At 36.1% G+C, this 27685-nt stretch overlaps 2 protein-coding genes across 5 annotated transcripts in view; one reads left to right on the forward strand and one right to left on the reverse strand.

Annotated features, from left to right (window-relative positions):
* Positions 1-27685, forward strand: part of LOC134536418 (tyrosine-protein phosphatase Lar-like) — a 1395465-nt gene that overhangs the window by 1130255 nt on the left and 237525 nt on the right. The gene's annotated exons all lie outside the window — the stretch shown is intronic.
* Positions 15326-18872, reverse strand: LOC134536406 (uncharacterized). Its single transcript, XM_063376127.1, has 4 exons — positions 18605-18872; positions 18086-18223; positions 17293-17475; positions 15326-17057 (listed from the first exon to the last, which is right to left on the reverse strand). The coding sequence occupies exons 1-4, from the start codon at positions 18709-18711 to the stop codon at positions 16871-16873; spliced, it is 615 nt and encodes a 204-aa protein (XP_063232197.1). The 5' UTR covers positions 18712-18872; the 3' UTR covers positions 15326-16870.

A 27685-nucleotide genomic window follows, 5' to 3' on the forward strand; every position in this document is an offset into this window, starting at 1 on the left:
TTATATTACTAAATGCCATATTTAGAGAGCTTCAGTATATAAAATTTCGCGTAACTTAGTACATGAAAATAAAGTTCTTTGGCAATAAAACCTCGACTCGTAAGTATTTCGTAAGGGGTAAAATGGCAGAGAGAGAGAGAGAGAGAGAGAGAGAGAGAGCGAAAGAGATAAAGAAGCAAATTTTCTAAATAAATATGATTTGACAAAATAATTACTCACTTTAAAAACTGCTAAAGATATTAAAAATTATTGATAAATCAATAATTATTAATAAACACTATATATTTCTCACTGTTGAAGTAATTACACCATAAAATGTTATATTATGAGTTTCACGACACTTAATGTAGCATGATAACAATTCTAACTACAATTTATACACGTTTTAAAAAGTAATTCAATTTTGATAAATTTTATTTTCAACCACATTTAAAATATTACTTAATATTACCCTGAAAAACCTTTTTTACAATTTAATAACAATATACCACAGTGCTGGTATTTTTGGCTTTCATTTCTTTTTAAAGTACTCTTTAAAATAACAGCTCATTATATCAATATATATTCATTAATAAATGTTGATTAATTAACAATAAATATTACTCACTGTTGTAAAACACATAAAGAAAATTTTGTTTAGTAAATATTCAATCTAGGGTTGATGTAAATACGTTTTTTATTTAATTTAAATTATGTATAGCTTAAATATGATCGAGCATTCTAATAGAATTATTTTGCAGTTCTGCAGATATCACCGTATAATAAATTGAGTTATATTCCAATAGATTCTGCCAATAGGCTACATAGGCATACTGCAATGCATTAATATGCGTTTATAATGTTTTGCCGTCGAATGAATTAATAATGACAATATGCCCGTCTTTCCACGACGAAAAAACTAAACAGCACGGACCTACCTCACGGTAATTTTTTACATTATCATCATATTGGCAAAAAGTGAAAAAAAAAACAATATTTCTTGCACGGGATTTGTTTGAACTTTTATTTCACTGGCAGATTCTTAGTTGGAATTAACATAGTTACACGCTCGTGGGCTCAGAATTATAACACGGTATGTGATTTAGTTAGTCAAATAATAATTCGTGACAAATTATAACCCTGTCAAACTGAAGCGTGAAAAGCATTATGCCAGTATAAAATATTTAGATCCACAGCTAAAACCATACTCATAACATTGTTTAACAATACTTATTTACAGAAGTAGTTAAAATAATACGTACTTGAAAGAACACAATTTTCTTGCGAATATGGCCCGTGGCGTGGTGCCCAATAACCTCAAACCCCGTTGTGTTTCCCTCTGCCCAAGTCGGGGTGGCGTCAGGGGCAGGCGGGTCCCTACCGCCGTGACCCGCCTATCCCTGCAACATGGCGGGGTTCAACCTGAGCCACACGCTGCCACGTGGAGCCCACGTTCCGCTAGTTCTCTGCACCGTCCGCAACCGTTTAGCGTCAGAAATAGTTTTACAACAATGTTTCACGAAAACTTTGCAATAAAATTTGGCCTCTAAATACTACTCCCATCGCGCCCAAAAATGTTTCACTTCAAAAATCATACTTAAAAATTCCGAGTTTTTTCTCAATATAAATTTCTGATGACGTGGTCTATTATTTCCTGCTTCACTTGGCCCACAATGACTGAGTGATCTGGCCGCTGGCCTGCCACCAAAGAAGACCGAGCTGGCTTCTCGGTGTGGTCAAACACGGAATCCTCACAAGCGGAAAACGCGATGAATGTTGCCCTGAGAGAGAGAGACCCTTCTCGAGTCACACACCCCCCCCCCCCCTGTTTCGGCCCACTCTTTCATCCCGTCAACGCTCTATTCACACACATGTCATTACCCCCGCATGAATCTTATGACCCCTGCAAACAAGACGAGAAAATCTTATTTATTTTATTTATTTATTAATTTACTAGCCGTGTGTCCAACGGGTATTTCCCATTGGCAACATCTCAGGAATTATCCGACTTTTCTCAAATGTTAGAGTTTGAGTAACCTGCTATGCCCATGATCTTTTTATTCAGTGAAAACTTATTTGATTTATTACGTACTTACTTTTGAAATTCTTCAGAAGCCTAAATACCTAATCTCACGTTTCTAACTTCTAAAAGGATGTACTTCTCGTACAAAATTTCATCCCTTATTTTACTCCCTTAGGGAATGAAATCCCAAAAAACCGCTTACTCAACTGACGTTTATTTATAAACAAAAATTAATTCAAATATAACGAACATCCAAGAAAAATTTAATATCATAATTCACCTCCTTAGGGGATTAAACTTAAAAAATCCATTGTTAGTGTTCACCTATGTAATATAAGGAACTCCCGTGCCAAATTTCATGCTTTTAGACACAACATTTTTGAGCTGTGTTTTCTTTATCAGTTATAGTTTTATTACTATCTGATGTATCCGTGCAACGGTACAGGCAGAACACTCTCGCACTGCGCATTATACATTCCCCTTCTCAAAGTCGTGCCACAAACGAAAAAAATAAAGACTCTAATTTTGGGACTCTACTTACAAAAAGAATTCATTATAACTAAGATAAAATGGGATAAATATAGCAAAAGTTACCATTTTTTAAAGAGTCTTTAACTTTTGCATTTATTTAACCAATATGGTGTCAACCTGGTGGTAATGATGATTACAGAATGACAGGATTATGATCAAAAACTGAATTAGACCTCAGCAATGCAATAGCCATTGCCATTAAGACGAGGGAACCATCAACAATGCAACAGCCGTTGCCATGGAGACAAGGGAAGCATCAGCAATGCAAAAGCCGTTTCAATGGAGACAAGGGAAGCATCAACAATGCAATAGCCGTTCCAATGGAGACGAGGGAAGCATCAACATTGCAACCGCCGTTGACATGGAGACGAGGGAAGCATCTACATTGCGTTTGCCGTTGCCATGGAGATAATCGGGAAAGCGTGGTTCAAAATCGAAAAGAAAATTAATTAAAAAAAAAACTAAGACGAATTTCGAAAAATAAATATCGCCGAAGTGCAAACGGACCCCACCTGGAATCTACGTGCTAAATTTCACGGCTCCAGGTCTCGCAAACAACAGACAGTCAGACTGACTGACTAACCATATCTATCCTGTATTAATATAGATTTTTATTCAAATACATTCTAAAGTAGGTAACGACGATAAAAACTGCTAAAGGGTAGGTAACACCATCTTCTAAAGCATTAAATTCAGTTGTTAGACCTTAAAATATTCATGTATGTAAGTGGTTGGAGCATATTTCCACGTTACACATTTCCTTAAAATCACACATAATCTCGTCACTAACTAACATTACGCAACTTACTTCGTTGTGTTGCAGGTATTTGAAGAACAATCCAGAGCTCCTGCTATGAGCAACCCGCGATTGTAGACCTCGAAAGCAGGAAATGATTATGGTCCAGTGACCGCATCAAGGAATACATATATATACCATTCAAAAGTTTTGGTATAGTAAATGTGGTAACTGATTTTCATTCTGATATGTAGCCTAGTTGTCTGTGAAATTAGTTATTTGTAACCACAGTTATAAAAACAAGCAAAATTGGTCATTGTTAGTCATTGTGTCTATTTATTGGCTTTTAGATTAAAGCCACTCCCTCCGTAACCCAGAACCTAAGGCTTAGGTAATACTCTTGCCACAAAAGCCTACAATCAATATTTATTTCGTGTCGTGTCGCATGTCGTGTCACGACCAAGGGCGGTATTCCAAGACGTTCGGTTAAGGTAGCGTTTAAGCACTGCCTTGTTGGGATACAACTGTAACTTAACTCGCGAGTCGTATTTCAGATCGTGTCCAAACTGAATTCTAGCAAGAAAACAAATCGGTGACCGTTTTAATAATCGTTGCCCAACTAACCGTGGTTACTTCAGTTCTTCAGATAATAGTAAATAGAGTAAAGAATAATTATTCAGTTTTACACACACTTACTAATTCGCGTTACTTAACCATAGATGCAGCAGTCCCTCCAACGGTGTAACGACTAAGTTTGATAACCAAAGACAAATTATTTTTCGGCGCAGCTGTAGGAATAATTGTTACACACTCGTGCCTGGTACCCGTTCAAGTACATATTTAACGCGCGTGGACTCACAAGAGGCATGGAGACAGGAGATTGCCTACCCAGCTAGGAGACCTCAAGAACTAATGACGGTATTCCAAGATGTTCGGGTGAGGTAGCGAATAAATAATGCCTTGTTGGAATGGTATGCCCCTATGCGACAACCCCTTTTTTTCCTGGATGTGTCTTCTACCGTGTTGCTCTTGTCTTAGCGAGCCGTTCACGAAGCCTGTGGAGTAGACAACCCGCAACGCGATGGAGAAAAAAGCGTCCATGCGAGGAAAAAAAAAGCTCCAGTGTCACCACCGGCTGTGACGTCAGCGGAAGGCAGCCATTGTGGCGAGGCTGTAAAATATTTGTATATAACCTTCTAGGCTGCCGTAACGGCCGTCCAGACGAGTATATAAACCTCATCTTTGGGTAGCTGAAGAGCAGTCGCCCTCCGAAGAAGAAAGTCGTTACGCCACCCCGACGCTTCGACTCGCCGCACGTCATTATGCTGCCCGATCGCCGTTGGAACACCCAGCATTGGTATGACGCAGAGTCTCTACGTTATGTTTGGTGATAGAATTATTTCCAGTATGATGCAGCTGATAGAAAATATAGAGGTGAATGACTGTAGGAGGTATTGGAGTCATTCTAAGTCCAAGAGGGACTAAGCCATTCTGTCATCACAGAGTATACGACATGACTTAACACATACGGCTGGACGTAAGGGTCATTACTAATGTTTGGTAGCGGCTGATGACGTTTGAGCTTGTCGGTGGTTGGCAGTATTTGGTGGCGCCATTTCTACTTATACAAGATTTTAAGCAAGTTATTTTAGCCTGAACTGGCTTACGGAGAGTTACGTAAGTTACGTAATTGCAGTTACTCTGAGTTTGAACATGACTATGCTGATTTGGAATTAACACATAAGGTCGTTTATGAAAAAAAGAGCCGTTTTGTAATGTGCATGTTTGCGTAACTCGTGTTTACGTTTGGTTACGACGGTATGTGAAGTTGTTGCCCGACAAGACAATATGGAATAAAGTGGCAACCCATGGGCATTGCTGTACCTTATTATGGGTACAGGCATGTTAAATATTGTGGCGGAAGCAGAGAGTTGAAGTGATTGTCCATATGTACCCGTCTGTGTAGAGACTGGTTGTTGTGGAATCTGGTTCGCGGACTTAGCAGGCTTACGTGAAGCGGGAGTTGGAAGCACGGGACATATGAATACTGCCGTGGATTCGGTGGAGAGGTCTTCAACTGAGAGGGGAGCTGGAAAACGAGTACACCGCAGCCCAATTACTACAGGGGATCATTGTTACTGAAATGAAAGCAGGCAAGTTACGACGAGTTTTAATGCCACTTTTATCGAGTGCTGTTAACGTTGAGAATGCATCATTCAATTCTGGTGCTGTGAATTGCTACCGAGCCTGATTAAATACATTTTGAGTAGTACAAAACGTGAACTGAGAGTGCTATAGTTCAAGTGTCTCTCACGAGACTTAGTAGTATTTGGTATTGTTTTCTGTTCTTTGATAATCATGTTAATATGTTTCAATAACAATATTTATGTAATTTTACAAAGAAACAATTAATTGTTAACGTAATATTTTCAGCTAGCAAGTTTTCATATTAATATTATTGGTAATATTGACACCAAATTCATATTGTTGTTGGTTATTGGTAGAGCTTTGTGTGTATGTATGTTATGCGTTAGCATTGTGTAATAAAAATGTTAACTTGTTGCAGTAATCATCATCGAGCGAAATTTACCATATTTACCGAGGTTTTGTGAAGAAAGAGACTGATGTTTTTTATTTGCATATCGTTACTGTTGGTATTAATGAATGAATATGTGTATTTGGCTCTATGCACCTGCTTTTTTTTTTCGAGTTTCCACCTAACTCACCTAGATATCGTAACAGACAACAACAGGGATAAAACAGTAACTTATTTAGCGGGCCGTATTCCAGAACGTGTCCAAACCGATTCCCAATCATGGAACAGATCGGTAACCTTTTTAATAAACGGTGCTCTGCGTGAGGCTAGAAACACTGGTTTCAACTCATTTAAGCGGACGTTTCTGAACTATCGATATAATTGTTACGAAAAAAATACCAAAAAGAGCAGTACCATCCACTAAAATAAAACGGCCCTTCTTATATTCTCAAGTATTTTCAAAGTTGCAATTACTTCTTGTTATGAATGTTAAAGTATACCAAATGTGTTCCAAGATAATTTCGCTATTATGAAGTTTCATTTGGCACACCAACACGTTTGTTACGTCCTCCGATGATCACAAAAAAGACTTAATACAAGAAAATTCCGCCAGACGCGGGTCCACCATCTGGAAGAAATCAACGAAAAAGTGAGCTCGGCGCATGCTCGGAAATTTGGGCAAAAATATCGGCGACGTATAGAACATCAAAATCCGTTTCATAAAAATAAGGGGACTGGCAGTGTCGTTTCGTGCACTGGTAATACAGTTATGGAAAAGGTGTGGCATATTCAACACCTAAACCCTTAGTTCTGTGTCTTGGAACACCGGTCTAGGACACTGAGAACCAGTTGATCACTGAGTTGCCTATCGACCAGTACCTGGTGTGGTGTGGGTGCTGTTATCCCTAATATCCCTTCACCGGGCAGTATCGCCACCTCCGAGTCGGCCCTTGGTCTTGAGAGTAGCGTCTCTGGAGGCGTACCGCAGCATGGACACGGGGACTCCTGGCTGGCGGCGTAACCCCACCGCGACCCGAGGGGTAATTACCGCGGGGTGCGCTCGCTCGCTGGAGCCAGAGCAGGGCTTGGGGCACGAATGGTTTCAGGGAAGGTGGCGCAGGGAGATAAGCGGTTAATCCTCTGCAGAATTCGGGGGGCGCGACTACGTAGGAAACGAGAAGTGGAAGGAGAAGATTACAAGGGATCTCCTCCTTCAGCCCTCTTCCCTTCCCATATATATATATATAATTTTTTTTTCCCCTCAGCATCCCCTCTCCCTTCATCTTCCCCAACAAACCCGGTAATTATGAACAATTTCCTCCGCGGAAGAAACCCGTGACATGTTTTAGCCCTCTTTTCCGTAAACACAGGAGAGAAATTATACGCATTACCATCCCGCCATCCTTCCTTCATTTTGGTCTCTTTATCTGTTTGTCATGTTATTAAACTGGTTTAACACTGCAGCAACACTGTGTCAAGAATGGCAGATTCCTGCTTTCTTGGTATTACATTTTTCTTCCTTTTTTTTCTTTCCCTGCATTTTAGGCTAACTTCCATATAATGATCCTCCACCAAGTAGAATTTTAGTGAATTATTAAACAGGCTAAAAATGTATATTCTCATAAGAAAATAACTATCAACAGAATTTAGTAGACTTCATTTCTTATTATTGAAACTATTTCAGTCTCCAAAGTTTTCTGAATCATTCTCGGAACGCAAGAACGACTACACATTGTCATCAAGTTTAAAATTCCCTTTTTAAGGTAAATTTCAAATAAATATGCCTATTGTAGCCGAAACAATAGTGCAACTTTCGGAAAATGTTTTTATAGTTTTTCGTATCATTGTCCATAGACCCCAAAATAATCGTCAACTCTAAAGTTTATATATATATATATATATATATATATATATATATATCACTTCTTCGTGGACACGATAACTATCGCAATTTTACACCAATCACTTCCAAGTAGGAGTAATACCAAAATCTTCTGTCTGAATACGTTTTTGATACGACCAACCATAACTGCAAGCGGTTGAAAAAACAAGGAAACAAGGGTTAAAGGACAAAAAAATCATAACTCCCTCCACAGGAACAGCACAGAATTCGTGCAAATTTTGTATTAATCTTATAATTTTTATATACAACTTTTGTCTTAAACAATAATTTTATTAGACCAACCATTTCTGCAAGGTGTTAAAAATAAGGGGTGGAATTTAAAATAAAATCATAACTCCCTTAGTATGTACACCATGTAACCTGTTCGAATTGTTTGTAAATCTTATAATTTTAATCTAAAACTTTTGTCTCAATATTTTTTGATAAGATGAACCATTGCTGCAAAGGTTTTAAAAAAGGGTGGAAATTAAAAATAAATCAAAAACTGTTCCTTTTAAACTATTAATTCCATTCCTTTTTATTGTTAAACATAAAAATATTATCTACAAATTTCGTCCAAAATTATTATTAATTATAACTAACAATTAGGTACTGCAGGGAGTGGAAAATATCAAGGGTTCAAGGAAAAAATTCATTAACTTCCTTATTATGTACACAATTAAATCCGTTCAAATTGTTTGTAAATCTTATAACTGATATCTAAAACTTTTGTCTGAAACAATTTTTTTATAAAATGAGCCATTGCTGCATTGGGTTAAAAAAGGGGGGGCGGGGGTAAAGTTTAAAAATTTCATAATTCCCGTACCATGTACAGTATAAAATTCGTTTTATTTTTCTGTAAAACCTTGAATTATTATCTACATCTTTTGTCTGAAATAATGTTTATATGACCTAACATGTCTGTAAGGGATGGAATAAACAGGGTTTGAATAACAAAACATTCATAACTCCCTTAGTAGGCACACTATCAATACCGTACAAATTAATTTTAATTTTTTATTTTTTTTTATCTACAACATTTTTCTGAATCAATTTATGATAATAAAAACCATTATTACAAGGAGTTGAAAAAACCTGGTGTTTGAATGAGAAAATAAATGTAACTTCCCTACCTATACACTATCGAATACATTATTATTTTCGTTCAACTGTTAAATATTGACTAAAACTCTTCTTAAAATATTTTTTTTTACCCAACCATTACTGCAAGGGGTGGAAATAACAAGGTTTGAAAGTAAAAAATATAATCATAGCTTTTTTATTAAATAGATATACTCTCATATCCTTTTTTAATTTATTGTATAAATCCTAAATTTCATTTGGCTGGAACAGTTTTTTATTAAACGAAATATTACCGTAAAAACATGGGTTGAAAAGAAAAAAATCTTTTAGTATCCATTTTGTTTGAATTTATTTTAGACCAAAGAAAATTTTTATACCACCATTTTATTAGTGCAAGGGATGAAAAATAGTGCTGGAATGTTAATACAATTTAATAATAACCTTAGTTGCCTGATAATATGAGATTAATTCTAAGCTATCAATGCTGCGTTGAAAACTATTGAATGCTAGATACATTTAGTTGAAAATATTTGTAATATTTTTGCTGCATGAAAAATTGGGCAAACATTTTATTTATTATTTTGTAATTTTGGAGAACATAAATATGTTATGTGCAATAATTTCTTAAAATTTTCCAGAAGTTTATAGAAGTTTCCAAAGTTTTCCAGAATAAATAGGTACTTCGAAATGTACTTATGCCTTTAGGATGTGCCGAAAGAGATTTTTATGTTTCACTTCAGAAATACATAATTAAATCAAAAACGTTTTGTTTGCGTGATTTAACAAATTCTATTGTTTGTAGTTATTTCCCATTTTAATTACATTTTTCTCTCTTTTTTTAATATATATATATTTACACAATTTTTTGCGAATTAAGAGCGAAAATGAAGAGGTGACTTTTATTTTTGGGTTTAAAATTAATTTCAAAGACATTTAATAAATATTATCTTAAAGAGGTAGTAATTTACGTATGTTTTCAGAGACATTATCACTTGGGTGAACATTTTAATTACGAAAATAACGTTTAGTATATATTTTGGTAAGTTAATTTGTGCTTCAACATCAAATGAGAGTGAGCTAGAAGAAAATATTTTAAAATTGCTGTTTTGAACTGTAGTAATAACAAGAAATTTTTTAACTAGTTTTAACAACGAGCTCTTTTCAACAATAGTAAACATACGTATTTATACCTATATATTTTAGGTATATTTAGAAGAAGTACAACATATTGTAGCCGTTACCATGGAGCGACTTCCGGAAAAATTTTATATAGTTTTTTGTTTCATGGTCCATAGACACCAAAAACATCGTCAACTCAAAAAAGATATATATTAATTTATATAATCACACATTAAGGAACACGATTACTGCCGTAATTTTTCACAAATCACTTCCAAACTGATACATAAAATATAAACATGGAAAATCTCGGTTGAGTTCGTTAATGGGCAATATCCGACCAAAAGAGGAGAAATGGGAAACATTTTTTTGAAAAACAAATTAAATGCTATAACTCCCATAATATGATGAGCATCACATCTTTTGTACGTATTATAACTCGTAGGAGTAATACCAAAAACGTTTGTCCAAAAAAATTGTGTTTTGGGATCTGAATTCTCATTTTTTCTAATTAGGAATAAGCATATAGCCTTGTTACTGTATAGGTGGTAAGATTTCTTAAAAAAAAAAAAAAAAAAAAAAAAAAAAAAAAAACTTTATAAATATTATTCATGTTAATTTAGAGGACGTGATTCATTATTTTAAGATAATATTACGCCTATTATTTTACCGTTTTTATAATAAAATTTTTAATGAATAAACTTTGTGCGAGTCTTTCTTCTGTTACCATCCATGTAACTCTTTCTCAGATTATTACTTCCCACTTGATTAGTATAAGAACCGTGATTTTTTATCTTATAAAAATTCCCACCCTCTTTTGCCACCTTTGACAATTACATGTTTTGAAAATGCAGAAAGAATTACGAGTGGTGTAATTTTTCTGCGCGTATATCAGCGGTAAAATTCTTACCTGCCTTTGATTAGATTCATTTATTAGTTTTACTATATTTTAACAATTACTATTTAGTTACCGTATTCAAAAATATATTTTTAAATGATTTTACTCTTATTTAAGTTATTTACATATTAACTTTTTTTATAGTTTTTTGACTCTGGACGGCTTCTTCATATGATTATGAGCCTACTTACTATTCCAAAATGTAAAATGACTCTTTTAATGATTTGTTGACGATGCGAATTAATTCAAAAATGATAAATGTTTAGTGAAAAATAAAATGCCTGGTTGTCAATGCTATTCAGAACTCCATTTAAATTGAGTTACTTTTTTTCTTTTGTCTATATCCGTGTATCCGTGGCTCAATCGTTTGAAGTGACCAGTCGTGTGGGTTTCTATGTTTGTACCCCGAGTAGTACATGAATGTGTTTGGTTGTTTTTAACTGTCAGAAAGTATTTAGTACCATTGTAGGTTTCCAATTTATTAGGGGACCAAAAATAAACCAGCGGTTATAGTTAATACGTCAAAGAACATTAAGTAACAAGAAGTTCCTTTTTTTATGTATAAATATTTATGTTTTTTTAATATATATTTTTTTATTACAAATAAAGAGAGTAGGTTTGTTTGTAAGCAGTAGACTCAAAAACTACTGGACTGAATACCAAGATATTATTAATCTTTGTCATGCCAAATGAACATACACTGTAATTTTTATTTTTATTTTATAATTTTTAACATTTTTTTTTCTAAGACCACACGAAAACGATCAAAATTAATATTTTTTTTTACTTCAGCTGAGTTAACCGTAACATACATAAAGATGCAACCACTTTCCACCGACACTGTCGCTTGAGTCGACACAGGGTGCGCACGTGCGTTTGAAATATGCTAATGCTATATATATATATATATATATATATATATATATATATATATATATATATATAACCTTACATATTTCCAATAAATCCCTCTTAAGAGGCCTATACAGACAGGGCGCAACTCCGCCAGCGGGTTCTTAGCTAACGATATCGTGCAGGGTGGGCGGGACAAAGCTGGGAGGAGGAGACGTGGATTGGTTATCTTGGCGGCGCGTCACTTCGACTGGGAGGCGGAGTGGGGGAAACACTTTCCACCCCGCCGTCATTCCAACTTGCAGTGTCTTTTGGGAAAGATCGCGGTGTTCCGTACCCGCTATCGCTCTGTCCTCGAGTCTCGTGTTGTCGCGGTGTCGCGTTACCTTCGAGGCACAGTTATTTACTATACGTCAGTGGATAAAGGCCACACTTGGCGTTGTGTTGAGCGCATTGCCCACCAACTTCCCAATTCTCTCTCCCGGCCAGGTTATTTACACCAGACAAGACTATTTGCTGGAGTATTTCTTCTCAGAGATCTCTCATTTTCCTTGCTTTTGGAGCTGCGCCGATCTTTCATTGCAAGTTCTATGGAGCTGTCAAAACTACGCAACTCATATCCATATAACGAATCAAATGCATTTTCCGTTATATTTAACCAAAAATGTTACATATGTTAATATCATAGTCGGAAATATGTAGGCCTACATGTTACCTAGTCAAAAATAATGCATACATAGCATAGCAAGTGCGCTTACCTATGCATAAACAACAGAGGTACGCATACGCGGACACATGCACACTTCCTTGCTGGGAAATTTTTCGTTTGTAGTTTTAAACCTTGCTGACTAAGAAATTAAAATTGATTTGTGCCAATTATTGGCAAGCAATGATTTACTTAAATGATTAAGTTGTGACTTATTGAGTTATGTAATAATTCAGTTATACACTTGGGTCTGGTTATCCTTCAAGTTGTGTGCTATTACGTGTCCACCAGCAACAAAGTAATATGATTACCATCAAATAAAGAATAATATTTTCCAAATTTTCAATTTTATACTATGTACGAACGTAGTTATATTATTAATGGGTTTCAGAAATAACTCATCAATAGTTTACATGATTTTTCACTCTTCCAGTATTTTTTTTAATGTATGTACTAAACTACAATTTATCATACGACTACAAACGAATCGAAGCGTGCACTGATGCAACAATCAGTCAACAAACATTCGTACATAAAAATATGTTAGTTTCAACAACAGGTTGAAATGCATCTCTTAGCTCAACGAAGTCATATAACATAGTCACAGGTACTATTTGTTGCTGCAAATTGTATTTAAAGTTTGCAAAATTACGGAACTAGTCGTCTAAGTCATCCGAAACGAGGTGACGTTATGAGGCAAAAATCGTAATTTTGTTCACCCGGACTTTCCCCATTCTATAACATGAAGTGAGTATACAGGAAGATGTGTGGCGTTTACGGTGAGTGACTAGTGTTCACAATTTTTATTCCAAACGTACACAAACCGGTTGTTTGTGAATAGTTTTTTTTTTTTGTAATAATGACGCGATAACTCAGCATGTCAAATAATGTATTTGTAACTCCTTATTCCTTTAGAAATAGAATCTTTGCAATATTGTCAATATCAATTATTAGCGATTTTAAAAAAAAGTATGGTAAAGATAATATGTGCCAAAATGCATTTTCAATACGACACAGAATCATGTTATTTTTTCTACATTTTGTACATGTTTAGATTGTTTACAATTTGCTATTTAAAATATTTGTATGCATCTCCACCCAATAACTGTTCAGAAAATAACAATCATCGATTTATCTGTACAAATTATTTTTGGCTTTTATGAAGAAAAACAAAGTTAATGTATGATGTTGTACAAATACATCTTCTTTAATCAAATATAATTGAATTTGAACACAATTACACACCACAAAGATAAAAACATGCGTTTATGGATACAGTTGGGTACATTTAGATGGTCTGCTTTTACAAGCATAATTTAACAGCACACTGACTTTATATTTTCTTATATAATAAAGTTACATCGCAATAAATAATTTGAGAAAAAATACATAGGTATTATATTCCCCCATTTTTTAAGAAGCTAAGCTACAGAAGTAATTAATGAGCAGCTGAACAAGTCTTGACAGCAGCAAATTTTTTTCTTGCTCTTTTTTCAATAGCGTCAATAATGTATGGAGGGTCTCGAATTTCCATGCTCCTCGTATGCCTAAGGTCCACCAGTTCTGGCAAAATGCAGTTATAATAGAATTTTGTAAGATGTGGTTCCATCTCTTGTTTCCAAAAATTGTCATCCCTTTCAATTCGAAATATTGCCATCTCTTTTTCAACTGATGTCCAAACACCAAAAATGCAATATTCCCTCTCTGAAATGTGCAGCTGTCCCTGAACTTGATAAAAATATGAATGTGTTTTTTTCAGTTTCAGTTCATCTCCTTCGAAACTCAGATATCGGATGTTCCCTTGTTTAACTGCTGCAGTAACATCTTTTCCAATTGCAGATGATGGACACTTAACTTCTGCAAGACCCTTTTCTCCAATAACACCATCCGGAGTGGCACCCAAGAAAGGCAATTCCTTGTCAATGAAGAGTCCACTTTTTCCAACCTTAATTCCTTCTTGTTTTTCTAGTTGTTCTATAGCCATTACCTCAAACTTTTTACCATGATAAATTGCAGGCACGTTCAAAATATCGGAGGTATAAACAATACTGCGAACTAAGTTCGCGCAGCTTGTTGATGCACGTCTACGACAGACTTTCCCGAAATTCGAAGCCGTTAGAATTTTTCTACGTGTTTCAAGCCATTTTCCGCTTCCTGCCTGGAGAATTGTGTCTCTCTCTAACTGTTGACGGTCCTCTTGTGTTAGTTGTAACCTACTGAGGAAAGCTTGTTTCTGTTCCTCAAATGTTTCTGGATCCATGTCAGGCTGTTGACATTGAGGACCATAGTCCTTTTCTCCATAGGTTTTGGTGAGAGATTTTTTGGCTGTTTTCGTTGATGATTTAATTTGTTTGTTTTTTTCTTTTATTTCTAATTCCCGTCTTCGAAGTTCCCGCCGTCTGAATTCTAACCTTTTTGAAATTTTATTCGGACTTATACCGTTGAACATGCTTTTGTGCAACACATATTGTGGTGTTTTTGTATTGTGTGCTATTACAGCACCAGCACATCTCCCTTGATAAGATCGTTTCGTTGCAAAGTTCACTCTTTTTCCTCCGGAAAATTTCGCAATTATTGAATTGAATTGTTCGACTTTGTTGCTATCTACATCATGTATGAGGCTTCGAGAATGAGCAGCTAAATACTGACATGCTTTATAAATATGAGACCACAAAGAATTTTTTTCCAACTCTGGGACAAGGTTTGATTCACCGTCTTTTCGACCATCGCAGAAGTAACCTAAAGTACTGCAATTTTTGTGCTCACCAAAAACGTGGCTCGGACCATTTTCAATATCGCATTTCAACTGTGAAACTTTAACTTGAAAATCGGTGTCCTGTGACTTTCTGTAAGCGATTGCTTTTTGCACTCCAATGGATAGTTTACTCATTTTACTATAAACTATTTTCCTCAGAATGGTAGTCCCAAGATTAGTATTTTCACTTGCAGAAATAATTTTTTTCCTATAATTGCGGAGCAGATGATTCCTGCATTCTATCTTCTCAACAGTAAGATTGTCATATGGCCTAGCTTCCAGAATTTTCTTGTATACACTGCTGTCACCATCGGCTATAATTTTGGCATACTTTATGTTGTACATAGTTACACTCTTTTTGAATCCTTCTACTATTATTTTTGCTTCCATGCTACTTGAGCTACCTTCATGATTTTTATAGCAATCATGTGAAGGGATAGATTCGTTATTTTTCGCTCGAGCGCAAACATAGCAGTATTTGTTTGCAACTGCCATGAACAAAACTTTCTTAGTGCGATACCCCACTATCGCAGCTACCCCAGAAAGTGCATCGTATTTACATTTGTAGGAGCGTTTGCACCAACTGCCATCGACAACAACAGTAATGAGGGGAATGTTATTCTCATCAACTTCATCATTGGCTCTCGCTAATTCAGCTTCTTCGCGTGCAGCCTCTTCCATTTTTTCTGAAGCTGCTTTTTCCCAGCCATTACAGATAACATCGTGATGTTTGGAATAAGTTGCTGGCGCCATGCAAGGCACGCCTACTGCTGCACATAATTCTTGTAATTGAGAATACCCTGCCCCAATGCCCATAACTCCAGCAACAGCCCTTGAATTCATATCCATAACTGAATTATCTTCCATATTATGCGTAGGAACACCGACAGTCATGTTGCACATATTACAAAAAAATACTATAATAGATGAAAATCCTTTTCGAATTTCTTTTTTTACACACATATTTGCAAGAGTACACCCAAACGATTTATTATGCTGACTTGCTTCCGTGAGTTTTCGTAAGAAGTACGACATATCTACAAATCTGACACCGTACAACACTTCTTCAGTTTTCTCTTCGTCATTTGAAAACACTCTTTCACCCTGAGAACAGCTACTTGGTGAGGATGTGGATGTTTGCTGCTTTTGGAGTATCAAACCGTTGTCTTCCTTTACATGTTCAATATATTCATCCAAATGTTGATATTTTCTTGGAGTAATGAATAAACTGTTCGGCTGAAATCATCCATAAATACATTATTTTTGAATAACTTATATCTATTAATGTAACTAAAAATCATGTTATATTTCTATGTGCATAAAATATGTATATATTATTGTTTCCCAAGTTACGAATAAAAAAGGAGTATTGATAGCAGTAAAAGCAGTAAATAGTAGCTGTAGTATTTTTAATAGTTTTTTGTCCAATGTATGATGCATACTTTGAAAAGTCTTGCTACAATATAAACATTTTTAGTGCTTAAGTCAGTGTTCTTAAGAATGCTGTTTGTGTTTTAACTGGGTATGGTGTATCACTATTAAGTAAGGTAAAAAAAAATATACTGTCTATTGTCACTAAATGGGGATAAGATTTTTTACTGTCTTCATTTATTAGCCCTGTTTTTAGTGAAATTTCAGATAAAAAAATATTTATGTAGTTTGAGTAGTGTAATTTTTCAATTTAAGTATAGCCTATTTGTAAAGTTAAATTATAACTTAACTGTAAATTTTTTAACAGGTCAATATAATTAAAAGCAATATCATTGTCATTCAGCTAACCTGATTGCTTGTCTCTGAATTGTTGATACATCTACTGTCTACAGTTGGCTCATTCCTGTCTACCAGCTCGTATGGAATGTCAATGGCTCCTTCGGTGGTTGACCAGAAAGAACATCCTGCTTCCATCTCAAATAGTTTCAGAGGCGGTTGCATTTCTGTGTAAGACACGGCTGTAGAGCTGAAAGAGCCACATTACAGTCGCAATAACATTTAACTATTTATATTGATTTATTTAGATAGAAACATAGTTTCGAAAGAATGTCTAGTTTTGTGTAATAGTATAACTACCGGACCGTGTGCAAATGATACGAAGGAAAAAAAGTAAACAATTTTTCAGGAAATAGTTGAAGAAAGAAAAATAGCATGTATTAATTTGTAATTAACTTATTTTTAAAGTGGCCTAAGGGACTTACATACACTGTCCATCTTCATTGTGCAGGACATTGGCTACAGAGTAGTTATTCTCTTCATCTGAAGTGTCATTTTCTCTTGAAGAAATTTCTTGTGCCTTATTTACTCCCTGGCTGCCAAGGTGACTTCGTGAGTCTCTGCCTTCCGGAACTTGATAAATGCAGCTATCAAGTTTAATTTTTTTCCTGCAATACATAAAATTTATCCTTTTTTTAATACCTAGACTTCTTTATTTTTTGTGCCATACCTTACACTGAACAGACCAAAAATCATATGTATATTTTGGCCAAAGCATATTTGTTAAATTAATAGAACTGGTTGTGTTGCCAATCTTACTTTCTCTAAAACAGTGGTTCCCAAACTTTTCGAGCTGGCGCCCCACCTTTCCTTATAGGAATACCTCCACGGTCTATCGGTCCATGGTGGAGTAAAAAACCTTATTTGTATCGTATCCCTTCCTTATGTATACATAATTTACCAACAAATATTGCAAATATATACATGTATATGTTTTTTTAAAGATACAGATTGATTATTTATAAACAATTTGTGTTCTGATTTTAAAATTGTTGACAAATAATAAGCACTTTGTAGCAAAACAGTTATTTATTTAACAATAGATACGTGTTTGCACACAATTCGATTTGTTTCGATTTTTCTTATTTTTTCTGGTTGTTTATTCGATGGTTTCTGATAGTTATAGGATTGAGTCGCGACCCACCTGTAACCCTTCCGCGACCCACCGTTTGGGAATAACTTAGATTTGTTTTAAATAAAATGTAAACAGTTACTCACTTTGCCGGATAGCTTTCTTCATGCACTCCGGAAGTTATTTCGTTTTCAATCAGTGCTTGATGGCTGCAGTGAATTCTTGATAGGCTCTGGTTTTCCAATTCTTCATTGACATTGTTTTGTTTAGGTATAGTTTTTTTCCTGTGAATAAATTGATAATTCAGTGCCAAATTAAAAAAATGTACACATACACATTTTAAAGGTTAATACTACAATGTTAATACAAACACATATTATATGCTTCGACTGTGAGGAGCCAGATTTTGTTTCCCCCCTCCCCCTTCTCAACAGGGAGCTCAGCCTGTCAAAACTGATAACTTATGGATGCATTACATATCATAAACATACATATTTAACCTATATATTTTAAATAAACTTTTCAATATGCTACTGTTCATCTAAGATAATTCAACATTATGGTGGGGAAGGTGTTGTAGGTGAGAGATCACAAGGTAAGTTTCGACTACGCAGGCTAATGAACGCCATCTGTATTTTGTATGACATATTACAAAACAAACTGACCTTTGACTCCAGTATGCTTTGAGATGAGTAGCTTTATTTTTCTTTCTTGTTGCAGAAATATAAAGATGATTCTTCTTTCCTTTTCTCCAGTTTCTCTTCTCATCCATTCTTGAAAAAGAAATCGTGCATATAATAGTATTTCTCGATGCTGTTACAAAGTCAAATATCGATTCAACAAGGGGTAAAAATAACAGTCGCTCAACTTTTTTCGCTTACAGATAACCTCCACTTGGCTCCGAATATGCCTTACTGAGTCTTCTCGCCGCGCGATGTGGCGTAGAAGAATTCTGGGAGTTTTTCAGCGGTGACCTATGTATTTTTTTACACCATTTTAATCAACGATTAATACTCTATCGTTGTGTGTATCTACTTTTTTTGTATGCATTACACACGATACATAAAACAGCTGCGTAAAACCACATATTCGGTAATATTTTTACCTATGTTACGAATTTTAAAAAGCATTATAAAAATTATAGATCGACCCATTCATCCTTTCCTTCTACACACAAAAAAACATGACAGTTTATCTGTAATGGGAAGCTGCAAATTCTTCTTAACAAAAGGCCCTACAATCACGCCCTGAAGACTGTCTGTATAGGCCTCTTAAGAACGTAATTTGTTAATCTTAACAAGTATTTTCGTAATTATTTGTGACATCATATCTAAACAGTAATAGCAAAATTAAAGAAATTTTAAAATCTCGATACTTAAATATAGGTAGCATATGAAAATAACTACAATAAAACTTTTTATATTAATTCTTAACAGAAAATATTATCTGAATTCGGTAAGCCGGGTACCTAAGCTTATACACACATATTAACTTAAGTTAAAAGGCTTAATTTATGGGGATAACAGTTTTTTTTCGAGATCTCAGGTAAGATGTGAGTCAATTAATCTAAATTTTACAAAGCTCGAACAAAACTGTTCATTTTATTTTGATAGAAAACAAACAACCAAACAAATGCTTTTTTATATAGTCTATAAATATATAAAGATTATTGAAGTTATACTTCTTTAGGCGCGTTATGAAAAAATGATGAGAGTGAAATTTTAAGATGCGCGCGCATCACTGTAACACAAAATTAACAGGTTGAAGCTGCGCGCGCACCATGTGACGACATTTTTACGGGAAGATGGCGGACCCACTGTATGAACATAAACCCACATTAGGGAACATACCAAACGTATTTGTGTGCCAAATGAAACTTTATGATAGTGAAATTACCGAGGAATTTATTTTGGTAAACTAAAATAGTCATAGTAAAGAGTAAATTCCAAGGTTAAAAAAAACACATTATTTTGGTATTACATCAAATATAATACACATTTTCCTCGTAACCTTTAGTCAGAGCAGTGGTTATACTGCGCGGTCAATATGCGGTGGCTTAAAACTCGGTGATAGGTATTTTTTTTTAACTTTCTTTGAAGTTATAATTCTTTAGGCGTGTTATGAAAAAAAATATGAGAGTCAAATTTTAAGATGCGCGCGCATCACTCTAACAAAAAATTAACAGGTTGAAGCTGCCCGCTAAACCACTCATTAAGTCTCGAAAAAAAACTACCAACAAAATACATAGGAATAGGTCCTCTATTAGTCGCGCATGTTGGCACGCTCGTCGCCTCTGATCACTGTTTTCATATTTATAATATTTATCCACATGTTTCTAGTTTCTACATTCACAACACGTGTTTTAGTTTCATACTAGTGTGAATTATATATGTGCTTATATATTATATTCAGTAGTGATTTAAATTGTTTTTTATTAATATTATTTACTATTCGTAAATATGAATAAAAAATTGTGATTATATACTTTTTCAAGTGCTCCAATATAATTGAGGTATCCGTATGTATTATTTATTTATATAGATTAAAATGTTATTATTTAATATACATAATTAATACTAAATATTATTAAATTATTAATGTTAAATATTTATTATTAGTTATTTATAATTTACAAAATAAAGATACATTTTAAATAAAACATTTAATAATAAATTTGTGTTAAAAATTAAAATCGAAAATCAAATTAAAATATTAATTTTTAATATTTATTATTAAATTGAATAAATATTAAATATTTTTAAAAATAAATGACAAATTTAATGAAAACTTTTGATGTAAATGAAAATTGAATTTTAAATTAAAAAAGTAATAAATATTTTAAAAATGAATTCACTTAAATTACATTTTTGAATTTATTATTAAATTTATTTATTTTCTTTTAAAATATTAAATAATCAATAATAAATATTCTAATTAAGAATCTTATAATATTTAGTACAAATTATGTCAATATTATTTATTATTTTTTAAATTTTATTTATTTAATTATTCAAATTTAAACTGAACTTTATTGACTGTGTTGATTATCTTGATTCCAGCCCTTTTATTATTTTATGGTAATTATTTGTTAGCATGCAATTAAAAACTATTTTTAATAATGCCAAAGAAGTATCACTTCTAACGCGCGTGCATAAGTACACGCACCCATTTTTTTTATTGCTAAGCTAGAGGGTACGTAAAATTTACTTTCCCTTTGTCCGACTGGAGCGTCCGGAGATGAATACAGTAATTTTGCTCTTATTTTAAACGCCCAGTGTGCAAAATTTAATTACGAAGCACCTACATATAACTTTTTTTTTATATTTAGGGGTGGAAATGGGGAAGTGGATAGTTTTTTGAAATCTCAATGAAACGGTAATCGAAGCGAAGAACAAAAATGAGTAAAAAATGTTTTGCTCGGAGTAAAACTGTAGATTTGTATTTTAAATACACACATACATTTCTTTATAAATTTACATTATCATATTCGAGGTACGCCGTAACCCACTACGTGTTAGCAAAAATCTTTCTTCAGGCTTTGTAATAATTTACCGACAATAACGTAGTCTAGTAACATGTGTATTTTCTGTTCTTTAAATGATTTATCCAAAGGGGAATTTCGATTTAGTATAATTGTTTGGACATACGCCACTGCAGTGTTGCTCTGTATGTTGCAGAAAAATTCAAGAACATAAATTGAGAAACCCTGCACAACACAATCCAACTAAAAATATAAATGGTCTTAGGATCCTTATGTCTTCGTCGTTGTCGTCGTCGTTTTTTCCCGTACCTAACAACTGTTTAGTTTCATCGTTGGTTTCATCAGTGATCTGTTTTGTCCATGATTTCTTGTTTTGCAATCTTAAATTTTTCCCGTGACAAGCAGTGCAAAACTGCTGTGGCGTATGTCCAAAAATTTGTGTTAAATCCAAAAGTGTTTTCTGTGTGCTCGCCTGTGCGAGAAACTGGAGGGTTCGTGTCGAAGTGGGGACCCGCTAATGAAGCGGGGGCCACGGAACAAACCGGGTTAGTTAGCCATATATTCGGTCGCGTCTCTTTTCGAGAGCTGCGTGGCGGGGAAGGTAGTCCGTCTCTTTTTTGGCGAAGATCTCGGGAAGGGAGGGGGGATGGTGGGAAGTGGCGGCAGAGGGGCGAGCCCGTTTTCTCGCGGCGCCCAACGTTTTGTTAATTTAATATTCATAAAGGCTGCGTCGGTTTTTGTTCTTTCTCTCGCGTGCGCGCCGTTCCCTTTTAGGCCGGAGGCGGACATGATTAATCCGCGACGCTTATCCGCCCTGACGCCGGGGTTTCCCCTTTCCCTCCTCACCTTTTTCCTCCTCTCCCCAACCCTCTAGCAACGCCGACAAAACATTTTGTATAATGTCGGTGTCCGTGCCACATCCCCTTTCGCCCTCCCCCAAAACAAAAAAAAAATAAATAAACCCTCACTTTTCCCCTCCAGCGAGCCATCTCTTGCTCACCGTCTCTTTGCAAAAGAGGATTGGAGGCGCATCAATTGGGGGTGGTATTCTCGTGGTGGGAGATGGGGTATGAGGGGGAGGGATTTCCAAATTATGAAAGGCCTTTGTGATGTAAAAGTGGTGTCGGGAGCCATTTACAGAGGGTAATGCGCGAGAAGGACGGAGGGGTATTTATTTTTTTGCCCGCCAAGAGGCAATGTTTTTTAGGGCTGAGGGGTCGTTCGGGTAAGGGGGCGCGTATGTGGCGCCGGTGGAGAGATAATGGGGTAGGGTTTTTTTTTCCCGTATGTGCGTGTATGTGCGTTTGAATGTGCTGTAGAGCTTGACCAGGACCTGCACGAGAGATAATGGGTCGGCGGGTCTGTGTATATATATATTTTTTGGGAGAGAGAGGGAGAGAGGAGAGTTTGGAAAGTCGAGTGATGACACGTTTATCTGCACAAGATAAAGGGGTCGTAGTAGGTAAATACGAAACCAACCCGTGCTCATAGATAAAGCAGCGACTATCAGGAGACCCTTCTACCACCCCCCCCTCCTCTTACCAACCAAAACAAGCTGTTTTTGTTGTCTTTTTCAGACCCCGCGGCATGGCTCTCAGCGTTTCGTCATATCGCCGGAAAGCTGTCTTTATTTATAGTGAGTACCCACCCGAAAGCTTTTGCCTCGCGTCGTAACGAACAGCGTTTCATTCGCGCAGAATGCTGAGCGCTGTCGTTGAAAATGCACATTGATAAGTTTTGCGGTCTATTTATAGGTACAAATATACATATATATTACTTGCCTCATATAATAAACGCATTCGACAGTTAACAATTTAAAGCGACTGTGAATGAGGATACATGAGTTCTTTGTGTATACAAAGGTGATATGTTAGAAATTTACATTTAGAAATGTCAAAAAATAACTTCTTTCAAATTCGTTCGGCGTGTTGATGAGTAGTATATAATAGTTCCTCCGGGGACTGGCTTCTGGCTGTGGATTGGGATTGTCGGTCAGCCATATTGGATTTGTGACGTCACGGCGGCAAAAATTCCTCAAAATTCCTCAAAAATGACTCAAAAATTCCCGTTTTAAGAAAAAATTTCCCGTTTTCGAGGGAAAAATTCCCGTTTCGAAGGAAAATTTCCCGTTTTATTCCTTAAAAATACCAGCAGCTAGAAATGTCCATATGTAGGCTTAAGCATCCATGTCTACAGCCTCAGATAAGCCTCTGACGTCATCATGGATGATGACGTCATCGTTGCAATTTCCGTTACGCCCACCATCTTTAAATTTATTATCCGATTTTAATGAAAAAAATTTTAAAATTTATAAAAAAATTCAATTAATAAAATTTTATAAAAAATTAAAAAAAAACATACATCAACGACACGGAGTTCGGAGTCCTTGGTTCGAACCCGGTGAGGGCAAAAAAATAAAATAAAAATGGCGACCGATCCTTACTCCACGGAAGTCACCTACAGACTAACCTACCCCCACCAATAACAAGGTCAACTAGTAAGATGTCATGTCCGCCATCTTGAAATCAACCGCTGGAGACCACCATCATTGTATCGTCGACGAGAGTGCGCTGATGACATATTAGTTTAATTCTCACCCGCTAGAGTGCAGTAATCATTTATTGCTGTGACACCCGCCATCTTGAAATTTGGCTGCCATCTTGAAAATCCGTAATGATTTAGCTAGAAATTCGGGAAAAGTTCCAAAATTCATTAAATAAATCACTCATTATTTACATATTGATTCGATCCGCTCCTGTCCTCGGTTCGATATCCGATCGATGCAATAATGTTTAATTTTATGTAAAAAAATAATAATTTCAATATACCATGTTCAACATTCTTAAAGAGACTTTAAATCCTCTACTACCATCATCCTATCAGACATGAAGACCACCATATTGGAAATTCATAATTTCAATGCTAGAAATTCGGGAAAAAGTTCAAAATTCATTAAATAAATTTGTATTCTATATAATTATTGATTATATCGACTAAGATCAGTGGTTCGATCCCTGGCCGATAAAAAAACAACTTTAATATTATAAAAAAGTACTACTAAAGTGGCAGGTTTGAGAAAATAAAAACACCGCAAGTTCTTTTAAAAAAAACTTTTATTACATACATACTACACTACTACAAGTACAAAAAACACAGACAACTTACTAAAGTTTTGGTTATTTCTCGATTCAAACAGTCTTCTTGTTGTATAGACCAAGTCTTTTACATGTTCGTAAATGTATATTCAGTTTATCAGGTCGACATATTGGTACACCACAATTTTCACACAAAGACGAATTATCGACTTCATTAAAAGGACAGTGATATATTTCGTGTCGTTGTGCACTTTGAATATTTGCCAATGTTTTGTTACAAAATATACAGCTTGATTCCGATGAATGTACAGCCAGTCTATCACAATTCCTGAGGTGCCGTTTTAATCTCCCATAGTGTACAAACTTGCTTAAACACCTGTTGCACTTATATTCAATGCGTTCAGAGTTATTACTACAATTGTGTATTACATAATCCCGTAATTTCAAGTTTTTGATCTTCTCACAGTACATGCAGTAGGGTGATGGAACACCGCTGGATGCTCATTCCTTCATCAATGACACTGGAACTGTTGACAACCATTGTAACACTGCTGACATGTTAACTTCTGAAGCCGTTGAGGTCTGCTCTGCAGAAGATGTTGCACGAATCGAAATCTCCTGCTGTGCTGAGAGAGCAGGTGTAGCTGTAGACATCGTTGTCATCGTGCTCTGCACTGATGATGGTAGACCTTCGATCCAGGTCGGTGTCGATATTGCTAATGATGCCATCGAGTTCTCAAGAATAGCTAGATACCGGTCTATTACGTTAGGCAAGTCTAACTATCCGATCCGTTCATCACCGCAGTCAGAGACGGACTGAAGTTCATATCACCAGGGTCTCACTTATATAGTCTCATTAGCTGGTACAACACATGAGTCAAAACAATAACCATGTTCATTATACTCGCACTTAACTTTCTCGGAGCATTATTTATAAAAATGATGTAAGCTTTCGAGACGTGAAATTAGTTTATTTCATTTTATACACTAAAACATTATTCTTTGAGCTTTATTCTGACAGCTGCTTCTTTCATGTCTGCGCGCATTTGTAGGTTTAGTAAAAGATGCGCCACAATATTTGCATTGATGCGCTGTACGCTCGTCATTAATTGAAGTCTGGAATGCAGATGATGAAACTTCAACTGATGATGAAACAGCACGTATCGTTGTCTCCTCTGCAGTCAGTATCGGGATCTCCGACTCCATCATCGCTGCTGCCATCGAGGTCCCCACTGCTGTCGGTAAACAGTCTATTCCGGTCGACATAACTAAACCTCACGATACTACCTGAAGAGAGCAATTTCGTACTGCACCGCGGCCAGAGGTGAACTGTGGGTCCAGTCGTCTGAACCTCGCTTATATACCCGCGGTCTACTGGTATACTACATGAGTCAAAATATTGTCTGTAATTAAAAAATTTTTATTAGAAACCTAAAAATTATAGAAATAAAAAACACACAAGTTCAAGTTTTACACATTTATTTATAAAAAGTACACAAATACATATTAGGTTAAGGAATCAAGCATTTTCACAAGCAAAGTCTTTAATGCCGCGCGCACTGTATCGTCGACTCCGGTTCCAACTGTTTCGCAGGCCACGAGATCAGGAACACAGGTTTCCAGCTGGTCATCTTCTGCGACGTCAACTCCGACAAGACATGGTCGATGACGTCTGTGACCACGTCTACGCCTGGGCTTTGGCTCAGTGCTAGTTGGAACAGATTCACTGCCTGAACGTCGACGGCGAGACGCACACCGTTTGGACGTCTGCGTAGAAGAATCACAGGTCGTAACAGGTTGCAACACGTCCATTTTTGGTGTTGCACATGCAGACGAGGCGACTACCTCAGCGATGCTAGCAGGAAGGATTGTGTGTGGTCTCATGTGATAGACGGCACAGTTTCCAGGTTCGCAACAATCTACCAGCTGCTGAGTCGGTTCGTAGGACACAGGAAAGAGCGCAAACCGCCAATGCTGAGCGCCTCCATCACAGGTTTCTGTATATGTTCGTAGATACCCGGAATCCCAGTAGCTGTACTCGACACTGCTGAAGCTAGGTCTTGCGCTCACGTATACGTTAGCAGGATGAAACATAAACATCTTCTTGCAGGTCGAACGACAACTGAAGGCACGTACGTATGTACGCCATTTATATATGCAGGCTCCTACTAACACTGTGTGTGCCATTTCTGCATTAACTGCGAGTTTGTACAGGCACACACACGATCAAACTTGTCATGTGGCTGCACGTCGTATATTGCACTAAGCTTACGCACAGAAGGACAGCCGTAGTCGGTCTGTAGGTCTACAATTTCAACAGGTGCATCACACAACTTGCTCAGCCATTTCTTCTGTTCAGGTCCGGCGACGTAGATTATTTCGTTTTGCAGTAGTAAATCTCCAATAGTGTTTTTCACTTGGTGGTATGGAATCTTTCCTTCGTCCCACTCTAGTCCATGATAATATTTACATAGCCATTCATTCGACCGTTTACTTTTTTCGTCTAGTAGATTCCAAGGATGCGGAGGTCGGAAAGTGCGTGTTCGAGTCTTGTCTCCGGAGGTGACGCTAATTTTCTTGAGCACGAATCCATTTTGGCTCTGGAAACCTTGCAGGTTGCAGTACATCTTGTCGCTAGCAATGCTCGGTCGTAACTAAATTATCATCGAAAACGAAACGGTATTTATGTCAGAATTTTCACAAGTTTGTCTCGACAATTGTACGATGCAAGCCGATCGTGAAGTATCAGACAAAAAGCATAGGTGTTTGGCGGAATATTTCCGCTAGTCGGTATCTCGATCCTACAGTCGATGATGTTTGAATTTATTCGATCATCCTGTTTGGAAACGTCAAACACCATTAACGGAGCCTTGTTCTTGAAACTGTCGGGACCCAGTATCGGTGACTGTCTCCGCCCATAGTAAGCTTGCTGAAACTTGGCATACATTTGATATGCGAGAAGAAATCTTCCACTTTCAGAGTCCATGTTCATGTCTACGTACGAATAACTTTCGCTGTTTAAAAATATTTTTACATTACGTATTTGACAGTTATCGAATACGGAGGGACTCACGCCTGCATTGAGCTGTCTTCCGGTCTGAAGCCCGACGATGATGTATCTTGGTTTTTCCGTAGCGAAGCTGGACTTTACTATCCAATTGATACGCTGA

This window comes from Bacillus rossius, chromosome 1 (assembly GCF_032445375.1).
Source record: "Bacillus rossius redtenbacheri isolate Brsri chromosome 1, Brsri_v3, whole genome shotgun sequence".
NCBI lineage: Eukaryota > Metazoa > Arthropoda > Insecta > Phasmatodea > Bacillidae > Bacillus > Bacillus rossius.

Coding starts and splice junctions, on each gene's coding strand:
- LOC134536406 (XM_063376127.1), bottom strand. CDS start 18,711: ATGGATGAGAAGAGAAACTGGAGAAAAGGAAAGAAGAATCATCTTTAT. Junction 18,224..18,604: donor AAAGCATACTGGAGTCAAAG/GTCAGTTTGTTT, acceptor ATTTATTCACAG/GAAAAAAACTATACCTAAAC. Junction 17,476..18,085: donor GAAGAAAGCTATCCGGCAAA/GTGAGTAACTGT, acceptor TATGTATTGCAG/GAAAAAAATTAAACTTGATA.